At 42.6% G+C, this 20,291-nt stretch overlaps 1 protein-coding gene across 3 annotated transcripts in view; it reads left to right on the top strand.

Annotated features, from left to right (window-relative positions):
• Nucleotides 1-17,921, top strand: part of NARS2 (asparaginyl-tRNA synthetase 2, mitochondrial) — a 50,834-nt gene extending 32,913 nt beyond the window's left edge. For 2 of the 3 annotated variants that reach the window (XM_019286705.3, XM_010401026.4), the window contains 7 exons: nt 4,038-4,136; nt 4,573-4,610; nt 6,406-6,472; nt 8,494-8,631; nt 9,717-9,814; nt 11,402-11,428; nt 17,196-17,921. In XM_019286705.3, coding sequence (XP_019142250.1) covers nt 4,038-4,136; nt 4,573-4,610; nt 6,406-6,472; nt 8,494-8,631; nt 9,717-9,814; nt 11,402-11,428; nt 17,196-17,340 — 612 coding nt within the window. In that variant the 3' untranslated portion in view covers nt 17,341-17,921. The remainder of the gene's footprint in view (nt 1-4,037; nt 4,137-4,572; nt 4,611-6,405; nt 6,473-8,493; nt 8,632-9,716; nt 9,815-11,401; nt 11,429-17,195) is intronic. The other variant, XM_019286706.3, reaches the window with a different exon arrangement.
• Nucleotides 17,922-20,291: the final 2,370 nt, after the last annotated feature.

Genomic DNA, 20,291 nt, shown 5'->3' with positions numbered 1-20,291 from the left:
GCATAGTGTTAGTCTTCCTTAACAAGATCACGTCCTAGCACCACTGTCTCTTTAAGAGATAGAGACTATGTCTCTTTAAGATGAAGAATACAATTTAACACTCAGTATTTGAGCTCTGTCCTGAGGGCAGAAGTATTGTCTTCCACTGGTTATGTACTTCATCAAAATTAATTTGCTGTCATTACAGCCAAGTGACATGGAGCATTGTTACCTCCATTTTACAGAGGGGAGGTCAGGTGTGAAATGAAATCAGTAGCACCGATTTTGGGTGTCAGCTTTAGAGAGCTTGCATCTAAAAGATGTATGTGATTTGATTTCCAGACTAGCTTACACTCAGCATTCTGTCTTCAGTACCAAGGCTGAGGCACTTGGGCAAGTCTGGCTGCAGTTTTGAGGGAGCAAACACTGGTAATCACATGGAGAGGTTTGTTCTAAGTATCTTGCACAACACTCTTTAGGGACATTGGGGTATCTACAGGACTGTAGGTGCCTTGTCTGAGGTGGCATCCAGCTGCCATAGCTGAGGCTTTTTCTCTTCCCTAACTTTTATCAGCATTCAGCTTCAATGGCCAGTGGAGCAGTGGTCTGGCAGACAAGTCTCCTTCCTTGCACAGCAACAGCATCTCTCCAGAGTAGGGCCTGACCTGTTGGTTGTGTTGCTGAGAGAAAAGATTTTATGACCAAGACCAGATGTGAATCCTCCCCTCTGTGTGTGTGTGTGTGTGCACACATGTACAGTGTGTGTGAGCAAGCATGGAGGCAACAAATTGTGGGCCACTGGTGAGTGTTTCATATGTAAGTAGCCTGTGATCTACATTGCATTCATATGCATGCCCAGGTAAATCCATAAATAAAAATCCTACTGGCAGGTCATGCAATTTTTCTTATGTAATAAAAATGATGATTTGAACTTCCTTGGAGTACACAGCATCTTCAGTTGCTGCTGCTGACTTTTACTGCTGCTTTATTGATGATTGGCTCTGTTTCAACTCTGGTCATAATTTTATTTGGGAAGAGGGTAAGTTGCAGTATCAAAAGATCCAGGGTACAATTAAGCAATACCCTTGGGAGCTGCTCCTAATCAAAATTGAACTGTTAACCATTAAATAACAGAGCAACATTGGGGAAGGCCAAGGTTGATACTGCTGAAGTTTCAAAAGTGAAAATCAAAAGAGGTGGACTAAAAGGGTTGAAGGAAGGGAGAAAGATTTAACCTCTGTCGTCCTTACCTGCCCTTCTACCAGCACAGTTTCCACATTGCCATTGTGAAGCAACCACATTGTTGGACTTTTGGGATATCTGGAGTCCCACCTGTGAGATGAGCTACTTGATGTGATTCCAGTGCCTTTTTCCCTGTATAGGTCTCCTGTCAAACATGTTTCTTCCAGAGTGTCTTCAAACCAGTCACCTGTATCTCAAACTCATGTGTTGCCTTAAACCAGCAAGCCAGTGGTTACACTTCTGCACTCATTTTTCCTATAGCCTACTTTGCAGTCCTTCATTATACTCTCTGCTTAAAGACATAAATTCTCAGTTTGAGTGATTTTTTCCCTCCTTTTCTTTTTTTCCATCTACTGTTTGTGCCTAGTACACATTTGTCATAAATAAGAGCAGTGAGGAGGCCAGTGTATGACCCACGTGTCTGTCTTTTTTGCCAGGATAAAACCTCAGTCTCAAACCTGGAAATATTTCTCAGATTGTTTTTCCCATACCACCCACATCTTTTTTCCACAAGAGGAAGCTGCTTATGTTGAGTGCTGTGGGAACCTAATTGTTACTTTATCGCACAGTGAGGAAAAAAAAGTGCTAATTAAACAACATGCTTTTCTGAAACCAGATGATACTTTCATTTTCTAGAAAGAGGAAGCTTAATGTAAAATCCCTTCGTCTCTGCCTGGTGAAACCAGATGAATTGCCAAGAAGTTTTCTAATTTCATTTGCATAAGCCTTTTTCTAGCTACTTTGAAGAAAGTTCAAAGCTGACTGTTTGGTTATTTGCCACTCAGCAGCAGGAATGCTGGCTTTTCATTTCCTCTGTGAGTATTAGGAGGGGTAAAACTGTTCATCTGCATATGATAATGCTGTTCCCTTATTTGCATCTTCCCATTTTTAAAAGGAGTGCCCAGGTTGATGCAGGAGTCTTGAGTCTGAGTTTGGCTCCAGAGGAGTCCAAATGGACTGCTTTGCTTCACTAGGCTGGTGGGATGCAGAGGTTGTTCACCAGCACAGAGCAGTGTTTCAGCAGCTTGGCACAAGTGTGAAGGATGTTCTTCTAAACATAAGTTTGAACAACATGCCTGAAATCTCATCTTGCCTATGTCAGTAGCCTAGCTCCTTTGTTTCTGTGCCTTGTGTTCCTCTTACATTGTAAGATCTGGTTCCTTTTAAGGCATAGACCTACTGCTTCTTCTTCTTGAGATTTGCTGACTGAACAACAGGTTCATCTTTTCAGTCACAGGCTTTGTGGTATCTAGGGGCTGCTGCTCACCTAGGTATCATTAGGGGAAACTTCACTTCTGTCAACTCTGTGATGCCTTTTCCTGGTCTTAAAATCAAGAGTCAGACACTGTTAGAAGGGAAAAAGGGATTTTACCTCTGTATTTATTTTAAGGATCCTTAGGTGCACTATGTTTAGGTCAAATGCACCTCAATGCACACAGCAATGCACACCCACCCACAATAGATCTGGTATAACATTATATGTCTTACTAATTAGCATATCTATCAAAGATTGCCCAGTGAGAGGCTCAAATGAGCCCTCCTCCCCAAGGAACCTTCCCCTGGATGGTTCTATCTTGGTTTACAGAATGTGTTCTGGAGAGGACCTTGGGGTCTGGGGCACATGGATCCCTAACTACGAAGCTTCTAAAATGTTTAGTCTCCTAGTTTGACAAACAAGTCCAAGAATGAAGGCAAAAAGCACTGAGAATACAGAAGTTGTAAAAAGGTGTAAAAGAAAAGGCAAAAAATCTTCATGGCATCATCTGCAATTAATAAAGCAGTTATTATGCTCATCAAAAAGACCAACCAGGAATGTGCCAGAACTTTGAGATGCTTTTTGTTAGGAAAAACCTTGTCCCATCCCAGGCTGAGATGATGTGCAGCCCCAGCTGCATTGCTCTGTTCTTACAAAGGAAATGAGAATAGGAGGGTGATTTTGAAGAAGAGGTGGGACGATCATCAGTTGATACCACAGGTGTCAACTACCTGCTTTGTGCTGGTGTAAGACTACAGGGAGCCATGGGAACTCTTAGTCTGCACAATAGCAAGTGGCTTGGATGCTTTGCTCAACCAAAAGAGAAAATGGGTTGATGAAAATGCAGTAGCATCCCATATGGGGGCTTTTAATGGCATTTTAATTTCTTAATGAGTGAAGCCCGTTTTACTGGATAAGTACATCCAAATTGGATGATAATGTCATTTAGTTAATCCACATTAGTTTAGGGAAATGGAACCACATCTTTTTAGTTTCTCAAACATCCCTGCATTGATGTGTCCTCTGCTTTAGCTCTCTACTCATCTTTGCCCTTACTGCATGGAGTCTCCCTAGCTGAGATCTGTTTGATGGGTTTGCTCTACATACTACATGTTTATTCTCTTTCCTTCGGTTTTGCCTTTTCTAACAACAAAGCATAAATCTGGAATTGTTCATCACAGGACAGATTCCTCACTAAGAATTAGTCAAGACCAGAGCCACAAATGGTTGTAACATGTGTCTGTGGCTGGCCAGGATTGCTGCTTGAATATTTTAGCTGTGGTTTATTTTGCTGGAGATACCTGACTGAAGATACTGAGACCATCAGCTGACATTGAAGCCCTAAACCCATAGCAAAAATAAAGATTCCAGTCATCTTCAGCTACTAAGCAAGCCTGCTGATTAGGAGCATTAGCAAGATGGTTCCCTCCTATGCAGTCTGGCCATGCAGAAGGACAGAAGCTCCTTCTGTACCCTTTGGCTGATGTGTATTGTGTTTCATTTATAGTCTGGGACACCTAAGCAATGTTCATTTTTCATGCATTCCTTTTTTCTCTGTTAGGTTATGGAAGATCTCTTCAAGACAGTGACAAGCACTGTGCTCTGCAAATGTCCTCATGATGTTGAGCTTTTTCATAAATACATAGCTCCTGCACAGAAGGTAATGCATGTGACAGGAAAGAACTGCAATCCTGTCCTGTGTTTTTGGGGTTCTTGGCTATGGGAAGGCTTATTTTTTTTTAATTTTTTTTCTTTTTTTACTGTGTTGTCCTGTGTTAAGAAAGTGTAAAAAGCTAAATATCAGCTTGAGCTTAAGTGGTTGTTCAGGCCAACAGAGAGAGGACACACAACTTTGTGTAGCTGGTAGCAAGTGTGGTAGGACTGTAGTTCTCACTTCATCTGGCAGCCTCTGAATCAGCAGTTTCAATAATTGGGTACCCTTTTAGCACCGAATGGCCAGGAATGGATTTTGACCTATATCTAGATCAGAAAGCAGTCCCACAAATTGCACTGTAGAGGGAGATCACTTTCCTGAGTTTTCCCCTGAACCCTTAAGGGTAGCTTTACATGTTTATGTTTTTCTTGTTTTCACCAAGGGCAGGCTGGAACAAATACTGAAGCACAAATTTATGATGTAAGTACTATTTCAAAATGATCTTGCAGAGGGCTTTTGGGGAAAGAGTTCCTATTTTGTATATGTTCTTTTTCTTTCACAACTCAGTGTCTTCTGGGTTAGCATAATGTCTCTAAAAGAGCATGAGTTGCAGTTCCCTTTTACTGTTTGTCAGGTATACCCTTTCACCTCTGCATGAGACTGACACCTGAATCTGCTGGCCTTTGGCTTTTGCTCCCCTGAACAAGATCCTCAAGAGTATTCTCCTTCCAGCCTGCACAATGTACCTGCACAATGGTTGCTCACAGTACCTGCACAATGGTTGCTCACAGTCTTGCTTGGTTTTGGCTTTGATGCTCTGCTTTCATTCACACTTTGACTCCAGTGGCTCTCTTTTTATGAAAGTATTTTATGCTATTTAAAAATCCCAATTGGTTTTCTATTCCCAATTGATTGTGTAACTCCTAATCCCAGTTCTGTTCGTGCTAAAGAACTTAAGGGTTTGGGTGTCCCTCACTGGCCCCCAGGAGTGCCACGTCCTCCCTACTCCTGCTTGTCTCTTCAAATGGTGGAGCTCTCCATTTATCCCACAGAACATTGTAGGGGTTCTCATCCCAACCTTGGTTATCTTGTTAAGCAGCTACAGCCACACTTGGGCAACAGGATCATGGATCCCCCCAGTGCCTCTGCCTGCATGAGCACCAGGGGACACCTCAGTGAAGTTACCATCTCCCCATTTCAGTCCTCTCTTTGGACCTAACTGATGTTCCTGAAAGGACAAAGTTGCACCCAGCTTCTCCCATGCTCCAAGGAAAAGGAGGGAGAGTCAGACCATCCCTTTCTCCCTCTCTGTCTCTCCCTTCATCAGCTGCTGGCAGGTCTGGGGCATTCCTGGCTTACACACATTGGTTACATGTGTTGAACGTGTGCCAGTGATATACCTCATTTGGTCTGTGGCCTCACATAACCCAAACATGTGGAGCAATATATTTCTTCTTGAGGTATTTCCTCCAGAAGCCTTCCGTGGTTTAGTGAAACCTTGTAACAGGGTGTAAAGAGTGCTCCTTAGGGAATTTGGTTTTTAGTTGGATTTAGGTGGTGATACAAAGATGAAATTATTGTGATCATTTATTATTCTTTCTTCTCTCTGTCCACAACATTTTGCTTGGTATGTGGAAAACTTGGCTGCCACATTATCTTCCAGTGAGTCTTGATTTCCAGTTACCAAACTTGGAGCATTGTTCACTGCACTTTTTCTGTTTGCTTTGCCATGATGCTGTTCTTTTGTGCTGGTGGAAATTGGTGGAGAATCTGCTCTCAAATCTGCCAGAGAAGTAGAGAAACAGTGGTGTACATAAATCGCATGGTTTTTACAAAGTAAAGTGGAAACATTTGAGCTACAAGCCCTTTGCACCCTGGGCTGTTATTTTTGCCTAGCACACCCTGAACTATGTTGTTCTAGCTATGCTGATGAGGACATACTGTTTTCTTTTAAAAAATCCACAGATTTCTATGAAGCAATTCTCTGCAGAGCTCACATCTGACTGAAATGCAACATTGCAATAATGCAGAAGTGTTGAGAGCTTAGCACTTCCTGCCCTGCATGTAGCCAAAGCACAGGAAAGCATAGGATTCTTGCCATATAAAATGCTTTTTGGTTTCTGTCCAAAGAAGCATTGCTGGGAAGTCTGACATTACACACAAGTTGGCATGGTAGTGGGGAAATGCCTCCTTAATTTTCCAGCGTGGCACTTAGCCAGAAAACTTTGTTATTTCTTTCATAGTTATCTTAAAGACTTTTTTCTTCCTCTGGCAGAATTTCCTACAGTGAAGCAGTGGAAATTTTGAAGCAAGCTCCTCAAACTTTCACTTTCAAGCCAGAGGTAGGTCATTACCAGCTGGTGTGTCCTTATGTAAAGCCTGAACTTTCTTGTGGAGGGCTGGGAGCCCTTGGCACAAGAGCCCTCTGCACTCCCTTGGAGGAGAGAGGCCTGAGGGCAAGAAGACCTTCCCCAGAGATAAGCAACCTTCCTCTGGGTCGTGTCGAGAAAGTGAACCACCCTCAGCATGCCTTGTTTCTATATGATAATAGCCTGTACCCAGCTGGCTAGTTGGTTTCTACCCCACCCCCTGCCTTCCCCATATGACCTCTGTCCCCAAGCCCTGATGGAGGGAGTTCTCATCCCTGGCCTCCCCTTCACAGGGGCTGCTGGACAATAAAAGCCACCTCTGTGGAACTGCTGTGCGAGGCTCCTGTCTCTCTGTCCCCGAGTTTGCCTCGGGTGATTTCACAAAGAGCTGAATCACAAGAGCTGGAATCACCTGTAGCTGAGAAATCACTACACTTGCTGAAATCACCTGCTGCCCAGGGAAGCCAACCATGGCCCCTGGAGGAGTTGTTCCTTGCAGGACACTCTTTCTGGGAAGGTCGTGGCACACGGGATTGTCCACCCTCAGCTCTCCAGAAAAGCAGCACTTTCTCTCATATCACAAAGTTGTTACTTTGCACAGATTATTTGCCTCCTGGGGTGTTTTGTTTGCTGGGTTGTAAATCAGGTGTAACTTTTTGTCCTTTGGGGTTGAAACAGGAGCAATACAAGCAGTGAGATGTGTAGCAGAAGAACATGTAACACTTGAGGGAAGGAAGTGATGAGATTGCAGTTGAAGGACCAAGGCTTTAGCAAAGGCACTTCTCTTTCCTGTATGTGAGTAGTGCTGAGAGTGTTGCAGATTCAGTAGCAATCCTCTAAGAAGAGTTGCTGTAATAGTTTTCAAAAAAAGGAAAGATAAGAGGATAGCACTGAAAGTTTGACAAGGATTAATAAACCAATACCATGTCAAAATACCATGTATTCTAAATGTAGGTAAAGGGAATCCCTTGTCTTTCCAAAGCATAGACGTGGACTGGGAAATTGGGAAAAACAGTAACGTGCTAGTCTTTCAAAGCTGTTAGATTATGGTTTTCTAAAAATCTTATTTTGGCCAGTTTCAAACACACACACACACACTCCAGTATGGGACAGCATTTGTGGTGGTGCTCATCTTATGTGTATATTGTTTAATCATTATCTCATTATGATACTTTGAGGAAAATAACCCTCTGGCTGAAGCCACCCTCATAGCCAGTTGTGTAACTGTCTCATCTCTGTGCACAAGTGGGTGTAGAACCTCAAATCTTGCATCTGCGCTACCTGGATCTGAGACAGAAAACTTGGGATATTTTAGTATGAAGAGGGTCTGGGGGAGGTCTGTTAGACTTTTCCCCTTCCATTCCCCCAATATTCTTTGCACGTCCTATAAACAGACTGGGAGTCTCAAGTCAAAAGCCACAGGATTTATAATATCCCTGGAAAAAAGGAAAAGTGAGGGGCATTGCAAATGACAAGGTTTCTGATGACAAAGAAGTGGTTAATAGGATGCTAGGTTTTCTTAAGTGAGAATTAATGTAGCATGTAACAGGACACAGCAGGGAAGAGAGCAATCAGCCTAGGAGAGCTGCTTTCTATACACCAAAGGTAATACTGAAAGAAGGCTGGTTTGCTGGGTCAAGTAAGCTGGCCTCGGATAGGTGCCTGTTTCCCTTTAGGTATGCAGAGTGTGGTTTGCGGGTTTTGGTTGTTCATTTGGGATTTTTCCTGATTTGAGACCAGATGCTTGGGCTTGATGCAGGGACGATCTAGCCCTGTTCTGTGAAGTTAAATCATACTATATTCCATGCTTTGCTCTGCCTGAAAACTTGTGAAGCTGTTTACTTCCCAGTGACCTGTATGAGAAGTTGCTTTGCTTGGTTTCATGTTACTCGAAGCAGCACATCTCTCTATATGTACAGGGATTTTGCTGGGTCTCTTGCCATGGTCAAGAGGCACCAAAGCAGATTCCCAGGCCCCTTTTGTTGTCTTTACAGTGGGGCTGTGACCTCCAAACGGAACATGAGAAGTACCTGGTGAAGCACTGTGGTGAGGTTCCTGTGTTTGTGGTTAACTACCCATATGACCTCAAACCTTTCTACATGCGGGACAATGAAGATGGACCTCAGCACACAGTGAGTCCATGGGTCACACCTCTACCACTTCTTTGTCTAGGCACATGTCTTGGCCTACTGATAGACATCATCTGCTGGGCCTGCCCTCAAGAAGTTCAAGATAAGATATGACCATCAGGTGATCCTGTCCATTTTTTTTCCTGTTGTTGAAAAAATACCCAAAGCAGGAACAACAGGAGGAGGAAGATTCTGGAGTTGGGATAGTGTTAACTTTTTGTTTAGTTTCCTTCAGACAAGTTTATCATAGTTTATTTCTTTTCCTGGTAAACTTTTGTACTGTTAGGTGAAATGCCTAGAACTGGATGGTTTCAAGCAGTCTGTGATTCTCGTCATCCAAATGTAGCATCCATGTAATACTCAAATAGCAGATAGGCACAAGAAGTAAGCTCTTTATCAAGTCTCATGCTTTGAAATTGTGATTTCTCAACTGAACTGAGACAACCTGAAGCATTGCTTGTGCTAAACAGAGCAACTACTCCACCATGTACCACTGTGGCTTCAGTGGCTTTAATTCTAGCAACATTTCAGCTGTGGGATAAGAAAAGTAACCCTAGAAGACAAAACAGAGAAGACAGACAGCCCAAACCTAACAGCCTAAGTGGTAACACTTGGATCCTAAGACTTGGATCCAGCACATGAGTGCCATTGCTTCCATATCCATTCAAGGAATGGGGGTAGAAAGGGCTGAACACAAGCTACAGCATCAGAGTAGGGAATCAGGGCTTCAGAAAACTTGCCCGTGTGTCTTGCTGTCTTTGAGCTGCTGTTGGGTTCTTTATAGCCTCACACAGGGTGTCACCAGAGTAACTTGGTGAGATTCAGTTCAAACCACTTGCAGTTGATGTCCTCAATCTGGGACATCACTGCTATCATTTAGGTTTCTGTAGATTAGTGATGTTTATCCTTGCAAAATTTCCTCCCAGCCTTCTCCTGTCAACAGGAGACTTCTCAGGTATGTGCATATCCCTATGTAAGTGTCCTGGACACTGGAAGAATTACAGTAGGGTTTTATGAAAAACCATCAGTGTCAACTGTTCTGCTAATCACTGTGTGGCATGACTTGAATTAGTTTTCTTTCTTTGAAGGTTGCAGCTGTTGATCTCCTTGTACCAGGAGTAGGGGAGTTGTGTGGAGGCAGCTTGAGAGAGGAGCGACTGCCCTTCCTCAAATCACGCTTACAGAGGTATGGAAAATCTGCAGATGACAGGAGACTAGCCTGACCAAGAGAGTGTTTCAGCAGCTCTCAGTGGTTGGCAAGACAGAGGAGTGCAAGGGCAGCTAATAGTATTTAAAAGAAGCCTATTTTTGTCTCTGTGATATCAATTTATCTGAGTAGGTTCTTGTGCTTCTGTTGTAGGTGTGCAAAGGGCCTCTCTGTTTTAGCTCACCAGAGAAGAAAAGTTTTCTTTATGCTAAGAGACCAGGGCAGGAGAATGCCTCAGCTCTGCTGTGACTGTCTGGAGCAGGGTCTGCTGTGGGAGACTTCATCCTTGAGCCTTTTCTTCACAGTTTTTGTGGCTGAAAGTGGATTGTGAAGGTGGAAGTTGTCACATATACAGAACTTAGATATCTGTCATCACGTTGTGTAACTGAGGAATTGCAGTTTTGGTCAGAAGCTTTGCCAGTTGTGATGCAGCTGGCCTCAGTGATGGGCCTGATTTCAGAGAATATGGTTCTTTGCTAATAGTTTCATGGGAAACTTCACTGAAACTGCCCAAGACCTATACTGTGTCATGTGGGCCCTTCCTTCCCTGCTGCCTTAGGTCAGCATCTTGTTACTTTTGGTAATTTTAGGCTAACTTCAATGTCAGAATATCAAAGCTGCTGTTTAATTAACAATTATTGATGTTATACATGGGATAATTCTCCATAGACAGTTATTCTCTGTATCCTATCTGATTGTTCAAAAATTTTGTAGAATCAGAGAATGGTTTGGGTTGGAAGGTACCTTAAAGACCATCTACTTCCAACCCCACTGCCATGGGCAGGGACACCTTCCATGAGATCAGGTTGTGCAAAGTCCCATCCAGCACCTGAACACTTCTGTTTGGGCCAGTCATACACTTGTGCAATGTAGTTCTGGAGGAAGGTTAATCCCAGAGTAACACCACTTGCACATTGGGAATTAATTTGTTGTTTAAATCAGCCACATGCTCACACAGACAGGTCTAGTCAGTGGAGAAGAGCAAAATCTATTTCAGCATAATGAATCCAAAAGGCACAGGACAGTTAAATCACCAGAACATTAATTCTCTGTTGTTAGTATAGGATAATGATATTCCCTGTGCTTCCTGCTACTCTCCCTGTAGGTTTTCTGAGGTAGGGATGCTTCAATTGATGTAAAGTACAGTGTTGCCTGCTGCACTTTTTCAATCAAAACTTTTTGCCAGTATCTGAGTCCACAGTCCTCAGGAAGAAGAGAATGGTCCATGTGGAGTTTCAAGCCAGACTTTCTTGTTTGTCAGGAAAGTCACAGAAAGCATTTCAAGATACAAATGGGGTGTGTCTTCAGTAAGTCACACCTCCTTTCACGTTTTTGTCAATTTTGAGTCCTCAGGATCTGATTTTGTTGAGCCCCAATACTTTAGACCTTTGAATTCTATTTCCTGCAGAACCAGCATAACCTTAGAGAGAAGAACAGGATTCTTGTCTCCTTAGGCATTAATTCACCAGACTTTCCCTTTTCTTGTAGCATCCTCTTCCAGGCAAGTGCTGCTTGTGCAGAATAACTGTTCCTTTACTTACAGGGGGTTTTCTTTTTGTTTCACAGATTAGGACTCACAGATGCCTATCAATGGTAAGATGCAAGCTCTATTTCTTCTTTTGAGATTATTTAAGCAGCTGGGGTTTTCTGTTTTTATAAAATTTTGGTCCTGTTCTTGAGGGAACATTTTTTGGCCCTGTTGCCCTGCCATCACTGCCAGTCTAAATGAAAGAGCCAGTTCATTTAAACAAAGTTTAATCTAATGCTTCTTAGTTTATGCTTGCAGTTTGTCCAGTCATGGCACAGGTCATTCCTCTAAGGATTGCATGAGGTGGATTAATTTACAACCCATAATGATTTTTGATATTAAATCATTAGGCTGTGTTTGAAGTTGGGTAGATTCTGACCACCATGCACGAGATAAACAGGTTACAGAACCACAAGCAATTTGTGACCTTTAACAGGTCTATGAAAAACTCCCTTAGCAATTGACAGGGCAATTGAGTCAAAAAATCTTCCCTAACAAAGCAGTTAAAGCAATTAAAACTGCCCTTCTAAGGAGACAGATCAACCTTTGAATTAAAAGTTTAACCTATTAAAACGACAGAAGGTTCTTAGTGTTCCTCTTGACAATTGTTCCTTGGCATATACTTCGTCATAGCTACTGAGAGAGTGCTGGTGCAGAGAATTTTAAATTTAGAAGAGTATATTCAAATATTCTGCAGTATTTGGATTGATCATTAGGAAGGCCACCTTGAAAGAAAGCAAGGTATAGGTTCTTCACTCTCCCCTTTCCACCGTGTGAAATGACTGAGGAACAGACCAGTGTATGGCAGATCTTCATATCATCCACGTGCAAACATGGTGAATTTAGTTTCTTCCTTTGTTGTTGTATTTGTGGGCCAGAATACACCATATCCCTTTATCTGAGGGAAGGGTTATCCTGAACAAGGGTGATAAATTGTGGGGTTAGATACTGAGATACAGCCCAAGCAAGTTTGGTGTTCAATGGTAGAGCCTTCCAGCACTACTAAGATCGCACAGCCCTGCCTCATGCTTCCCTCAGAAAAAGATTAGGACATTGCATGTCACCCATTTGCATTCTCATGGGATGTGTAGTGATCACATTCTGGAAACTCTTCCTGCTGTAATCTTGTTTTGGAGACTCTTTCCTCCTTTACTCCCTCTGCTCCATCACAGACAATGTAACTTCCTGGAGAAGATGAAAGCTGTTGTTAACTCTCTGCCATAGCAGGGTCTGGTGTCCTAGGAAGGTGCAGGACAGTAGTAATTCTGGATGCTTCTGAATTGCAGTCCAAAATCTGCCAGGTGGGTGGTTTGCCAGCATTCATCTTTTCAGTGGAGGTGGCAGGAGAGACTAAAATTAATCTCCTCCAATTTAGTGATTGAATTGAGTCTCCAAAGCTGGCTCAAAAACTCCTGGAAGAACAGTTGAGTCATTCCTTTTTAAATATAATATTTGCTGACTTTTGAATGTGATCTCTTTGAAGTTCTTTAACCATTGCTATATCTCTGATTCTACCTGTCTTCTTTGCCCCAGTAAGCAAGAGGATATTGTGGGGTCTGACTGTTTCTAGGACAGCTTCAGGATTGTCTTATTTGTAGGAGAATTGTAGGGCAGAGGCAACTGATGATCTGAAATACTGCTCTGCTTCTTGCCATTCCTACGTTTTAGCAAGCTTTTCAGAAAATAGATAGAGTGACATGGTCAAACTCTGTGAGTTTTCTTCAGTTTACTACATCTTTGCTGTTGTGCAGGTTTCTTTCCATATAGAATATGACTTGGAGTAGTATTTGGCATGACTTTGTAGCTATTTTATCTTATTTTCACACTTTTTGCTTTGAATTGTAGATAGAAAATAGCTCAGAGCTATAGTTGATGATCTTGGCTAAACTGAGAGGTCTGTGGAAATGAGGTGGGAAAGTCGAGTGATGTGAGTACTCTGGGAGTTCACTTGATTTCTCTGTGACCAGGGAGTATTAAGTATATTGCCTTGTAAACAGGGGACTTGATCCTGCTTGCAGCCTCCACGTGCCGTCTTAAAAGTAACAAAGCAGGTACTTTGTAATCACCAATGTGTTCCCACAGCCATCAGCATGAGCAGGGTTTCAGACAGTCTTCCTATGTGTTAGGCACCGCTTTCCTTACTCTGATTATCACCTTGTGCTTCTGTGGAGACAGTTGTCTCATACAGAACCCTTTGCAGCTGGTACCTTTTTGATCTTCTGGTGTAACCCTGGTGAAAGTACACAGTAGAAGAGCAGGTGTTGTCTGCTCTCTTCAAGTGGATGTTACTGTGTTGTTTTGACCCTGCTCCTGCTCTCAATGAAGAAGGTTGAGCTGTGTTGGGCTCTTTAACTTCTGATTTTCTTTGAAGCTTGAATGTCAGAGTGTTGTTCTGTTGGGTCCCTGTGTGGCAGGGTAAAAAGGAGGAGTCGGGCTTAGGGAAAAGTAGCACTGGTGAGCCACTTGCAGCCCATGGCCAGTGACTACATTCACATCATCCTTTAACCTTCTTCAGAGCCCAGTGAAAACAGGTAGCCCATCACTGTCCTTGGCAGCCACCTGGTCCTATTACTCCTCTTTTGAGAAGAAACTGGAGCACAGTGCTGGGCCAGACAGAGGCAGGCAGAAAGTCAGGGATTCTTTCCTTACACACACAACACACACACACACACCCCCCCAGCAGAATATTCAGTTTCATGGACTGTGGTATCTTTGTTCTTTCAGCCTTACTTTTTTCAAACTGGCCACAGAAGCTTCAGTATAGTAAGGGGATTGTATAAAAGGTTGAGATTTTATTTGTTTTGAAAAGAGACTGGAAAGAACACATTCTGTTTATGAATGGTCACTAGGAGAGCACTGCTCTTCATAGTGTCCTGCTGTGCAACACAGCTCATGATGTTGATAAAAGAATATAAATCTTTAAAAGGATCAATGGAAATGCTCTTCTACCACGGCACGTAATGAGCTCCTGGAATTCATTGCTGGGGGATGTTGTTACAGCACACACTTTGGTAAGATTCAGATCTCTGAAGACCTACCAGTCCTGAGGTCCAGAACAGGAACACCAGGGCTAGCTGGGGTCACAGAAACTTATTTCCCCTATGGAATAATTCTGTACAGTCCACCAGTTGCCAGTGGAGTGCTCAGCTCTCTTCTTAAGTATGAGCTACTAGCAAAAACAGCTAGACTAGTTCACAACTCTTTTTGAGGTGAGAAACATCCAATGTCTGTAGACTATTGAATGGAGGAAAACCTCAGGGAGCATTTTCCAGCCTAAAGAGATTTTTCTCTTCATCTGCAGGCAGTTACTTTTTCTTTCATCTGTGAAGAATGGAAAATTTCTCAATTCTTCTGCTTCTTCTATGCACAGTCATCAGAAAGGATTCACAGTCTTGATCCTCAGCACATTTTAATTCAATGGACTTTTTCCATTAACTTTGATGGGTTTTGTTTCACTCCTTTTGCCAAAATGGCTTCTCAAAGTGCTTTGAGATCTACAGATCAAAGTCCTGGATAAGCAAGGGTAGAATTTATTATTATTATTGTACTTCTGGAAGAAGCTGAGTTATTTCATCTTCTTACAATGACTTTATAAACTCTGTTGCCAGCAAAAAGGGAGAGAAGATGCTGGGCTTAGTCTCAACTGCCTTTGCACAGGCTGATGCACTTACAGACATCATCACAAAAGTTTATGCTGTTACTTGTATTCCTAGTTACAGCTAAAGTAGTTACCAGCTGGCTTGCCAGTTCTGCTCAGCACTCCTGAGCTGGGTCAGATTGATCTCCCATGGCCAGCACCCATATCCCTCACATTTATGAGGTCTTTCCTGTTTCCTGAGTCACCACCCTCAGCATCAGGTCTGCCCATCACCTTCCTTGCAAACCCTTGTACAGCTACGCAGCAGAGCTCCCACGGGAGCAGTTCCAGGGTATTTGCAGAGACACAAATTCTTCTTAAAGCAGTCTGTAAAGTGGATAGAGATGAAGACCACCACCATACTGCTGCGCAGCCTGTGTGTGCAACATATCCTAAGCATAATCCTCATCACAAGGTGTGGGGTGCATACACTGACCCTTAGTGAGCCAAGCTAGCACCCAGCAGCACAGAGAGAAAACCACACGGGTCCCAGTCATCAGAAAACATGTCCCACTCTTGGGCCTCCTGTTCAACCTGCAAACTGTACTTTGTGTGTCCATGCTACTAGGAAGAAGTAAGCTCTGCTTCTCTTTTTGCTATTTGGGCAGTGGAGAGGTGGGGAAAAACACTGGGGAAGAAAAAACCTGAATATTGGATTGAGTGTAATAAATGGTTTCCCAAATTTTAACTGCTGTTAATGAGCTGTAAGGAAAAACAGTATTTCATGGTATGAAAGGCATACTATCAAACTGAGTGACAGGGCAACCTTGCAGCTGTAGAATTTGTGGGAGACTACTTTTATTTTGCAAGTAAGGGTGATGATGGGCTTTACTTTGTCTTCACTCTGTTAAAATACAGAAAGTTCTGATGTCCAAGCAAGTACACTCAAATATACATAATGTATATTTTACATATTTATACATGTATAAGCATATATACATATGTAAGTATATATACACGCAAATATAATATTTCCTTGCAGTTTATTAACAGTATATAAAATCTGGGAAGCCATTTATTGCAATCAATCCAATCTTAATTTCTTTCACAGTGTTTCCCTCCTCTCTATTCCACTGCATAAGTAGTAAAACATATGCATCCATATTTTAGTGCACTTGATTTTTTTTTTAACTGGGATGATGAAATATTCATACACCGAGATTGGAAGCAAGTAATACATCTGGAGTCGCTCAATCCCCTCCTACTAGTGCATTCATATAAAGCAGAATAACTTTGTGCCCTCAGCAATCCCAGAAGTGGCCCCACAAATCAATAGACCCACTGAGATGTTCTTCACTTCTATTAAAATAAAACCATTGGTGACAATTTATAGCTGCAAATACAGTATCACATCAGCCACAGTCCAGCTGGGAAATGGGTAACTATAGAAGAACCATCATAATCTTGTTGACACCCACATTCTCGGAGTATCTGCTTCCAAACGTTCTCTGAATTTTCTGTGCACAACCGCTGCTGTTCTGCAAAACAAAATGTCTTGTTCCAGATCTCATTTTTAGAGAAGATTTTTTCAAGGGGTTTTTTCTGGCTTACTATGGAAATAAATGAATCAGTCTGTAAGAGTGATTGGGGAAATAATAGCAAAAAGCCATCATAATTACCTTAAAAGGAAAAAAAAAAAAAAGGAATGTTGAGCAGACAGAAGCAAGACCCATTTAAGCTTCTGAAGAAATTACTGGAAATGAAATGACTTAGGCTACTGAAAAGCAAACAGAAAATGAAAGAACTTGCAGGGCAGATTTCAACACCAGCATGGCAAGGGCTAGACAAGCCCAAGCAGAGAGCTTCATCTCCAGTAGTGGAAGTGCTTTGTGATTCTGTAGGAACCTGGGTTTATGCCTCTGCTAGGGATATTTTAGGTACTAAAACTACAAAGGTGTTTTCAATATGAGGAGAGCTATGGTGCTCAAGCTTCATACCCAAATAAGTTCTTGCTCCTAAACAAAATATGCTGTAGGGTATTGGCAAAGCATCGCTATGCTGGTTTAAATGGGTTCAAACCTGGGGTTTCTGCTAACACAATTCTGCTTCTTCACACCACTGACCAACACAGAAATCACAGTGATTAGGGTCAAAGGGAAGTAATTAAGATGGAAAGCAAAACCTTAGATAAAAAGCTGACTTTAATGGCATGAGCATAACTGTGCTGCAAGTGTAACTGTCTGTTTGAATTACAGGTATCTAGACCTCCGGAAATTCGGATCAGTTCCTCATGGAGGCTTTGGAATGGGGTTTGAACGCTACCTGCAGTACATCTTGGGAGTTGACAATATCAAAGATGTTATTCCTTTCCCCAGGTTTCCTCACTCCTGTCTCCTGTAGCTCAGCAGCTGACTCACATGGAGAAAACTGCTGGCATAACTATGTGTATATAACATACCAGGATATGACTGAGTGTGTTTTAGTGGGAAATCAAGATAATTTTTATATCAATGAAACTCTTGGTCAATTTAATGTGGGATATTGAAAATAACATATGTTCTGGTGAGATTATAGAAGGACACTGGCAGTTAATTTGATAGCAGCTTGTGTCTTCAGTGCACTTCGGGACTATTAATAAATCCCACTAAACTAAAGGGTTACGATTCTCATGAGACTAGTACAAGCCATGGAAGTACTGAACAAGCATCGTTGGAAGGTAGCAGGGGGTTTTATGTGAAATACTAATAAGGAAGTGTGGCCTAAAATATTGTCATGGCTGTGATGCACTTGCTGTCATGAAATGGCTGCTGCAAAGCATGATTCTCCCCACTCCAAGTTAAAAGCAAATATTGTTTACCTTGAAAAAATCAGCCAAACCTAGCAAGGAACAATGTCATATTAGAACTGCCGGAGGGAGTTTGGTGAATTGATGTTTGATTTTGTGAATCATCAATAAAGATGTACACTGGGTTGTTTTATAACTCTGTATGGTTTCTTCTTCTGTTACAAAACTGTAAGTCTCAGCATCAGAGAGTTTCCTTCAGTTGTCTTTGGTAGAGGTTTCGTTTTCTGTCTAACCAAATTAGTTGCACAACTTCTGCAGAAAGTATCTGTCTCCAAGAAAGCACACATTCATAGCAGACAGAAATGTTCAGTTAGATGAGAGTTCATTCATCCATTCATCTCTCCAGAGCCAACTTGGAGTTCATGGTGGGGTTTTGTTGTTGCTTTGCTTTTCTGTTGTTGTTATTGAGAAAATCTCTCATGTGCTCATCGGACCAAGCAGTTTGGTCTTTATTGCAAAACAACTGACAGATGCTCCCAAGCATTGCTATGTATGAAGTAATTGCTTATCACTCTAAGATCTGAACTCCTTGGCAGTCTCTAATGGGTTTATGTTCTCAGCTTCTTGCCAGGTAAAGAAATACTCATTTCTATTTTGAAGACTATTGTCAAAGACCAAGTGACTTGCCTAAGGCAACTGGAAGCCAGTAATTTATTTGGGACTTGAATTGAGGGTTTCCAGCATCCTTCTTCCCTTCCAAATTATTGCAATCCAGCAAATGGTCATTTGCACAGTCCTTGCTACTCTGGAGCCCACTACTGCTGGAGTATAAACAATGTATATAAAGAGAAAAAGCAGGGTAGTGGCCTTACTGCTGATGAACCCCGTGTAAATTGGCACACACTACATGAAGTGGTTGCAGGACAGCCCTGAAGACTTCTTTTCCAAGTAGATGCAAGAGATTGAAAAATAGCAATCAACTAGCATTGCACTGGTAATAGTGCAGTCACAGTTCTCTCTGGTAAGGCTGTGTAGTACTGCACCTGCAGTATCTAAAAATACCTGTTTATGTCATGTGGCACCTGCCATGTCTCGGTGTGCTCTGTGGCTGGGGTTTTTACCTGTTATGATCATGCAGGCATCCACCATGGGGTCATTACTTTGGGGGGTTTCTTGCGTGCACTGAGACATCTCCTGCATATCAAGACTTTTTCATGTCTCCTTCATCCACTTGATTAGGCGGCTGTTAATTGTGCGTTTGCTGGTTTGCATTTCCCAGTACAGCCCTGAGTTGACAAGTCTGGTTCCACAAAACAGTTCAAGCACCTGCCTTCCTTTTGAAACCACTGTGAAGTTCCTACATCAGACACCCAACTATCTTCCTGCATTTGGACCATCTCTCCTTTAGTATGTTGTCTTAAGTGTTATTGCTGGCCTTTATGTTTTGGAATTACTTCTCTCTGCAGAAATATGTGGAAAGAGTACAGCTGCCAAACAGCCCCATCCATAGCATGTTCCCTAAATAACTTGCAATGAGCAGGGGTCCTTATTGAGGTCCTTAGTCACTGATTCTGTCACAGTCGCTGTAAATGAGAGTGCCTGAACTGGAAGCCCATCTTCTGAGAACAGAGTGGGGGGATAGCAAAACATCTCCTGTCCACTCTGCTGTCAATCCCCAACAGCAGCTCTGGGCTGCCTGTGTTGGTTTTGGCATCAGCAGGAGGTTGTTGATCCTTCTGTGAGATGCCAGATCTGATGGGCAAGGTGGGGCCAAACAGCGACAGGTGAAAAACAAGATGTAAAAAAGAAGACAATGGAAGGTGCCAAAAAGTTCTAGGTTAACTAGGCATGAGTCACAAGTACAGGGAAGGACATAACTGCTTCAAACAGGTTTGCAGGGTGGCTGTCAGGGTGACACCAAAAGAACAAAGAACTGGTCTAATCTGCCTTTCGTTCTTTGCCCTTTTCAGAGGTTGTTGCAGGACTGAAGGTAAAGGTTGAACCTTTGATTTGTAGATAGGTAGACGTATGTAAGAAAGAAAGAACAGGGATGTACTGTGAGTGGTTTTTTGTGTGCTTCCAACTAGCTGTCCACGAGGAAGCAGTCTCCCCAGTCTTCTACATGTCCTGGTTCATTTCAAGGTGCTTGATGAGCTGAGTATCCAGTGAGCTAAGGGGGCTTTGCCCTTGGGTCTGAAAGCACAAGAAAACTACCCCCAGTAGTTCGGCAGATGAAGCAGGAGCTGAGCAGGGTTGTCCCAAGAGAGGTAACCAGATGGCTCAGAAGGGGAAGGAAAGGTTGTCTAGTCTTGGTAACAGCCTTCAACACGTGCTGTTTTCACTAGTGGTGAGAGAGAGTGAAGAGGCTGAGGCCCTGTGCACTATGATACTGCTCAGGGTTAATACCGAGATTGGTGTTCTGTGAGAACCTTGATTTATGGGTAGCCAGCAAGGGTGGGAGCCATTGTTTCCCTCCAGGCTGGCATTGTTCACCTCGTGCTGTGTATATATAACATGGACTGGTATTGCCAAGGAATGCGACATGTTTTTTCTGGGATTTCCATGT

This window comes from Corvus cornix, chromosome 1 (genome assembly GCF_000738735.6).
Source record: "Corvus cornix cornix isolate S_Up_H32 chromosome 1, ASM73873v5, whole genome shotgun sequence".
Taxonomy (NCBI): Eukaryota; Metazoa; Chordata; class Aves; order Passeriformes; family Corvidae; genus Corvus; species Corvus cornix.
This window is presented reverse-complemented; position numbering and strand designations above follow the sequence as displayed.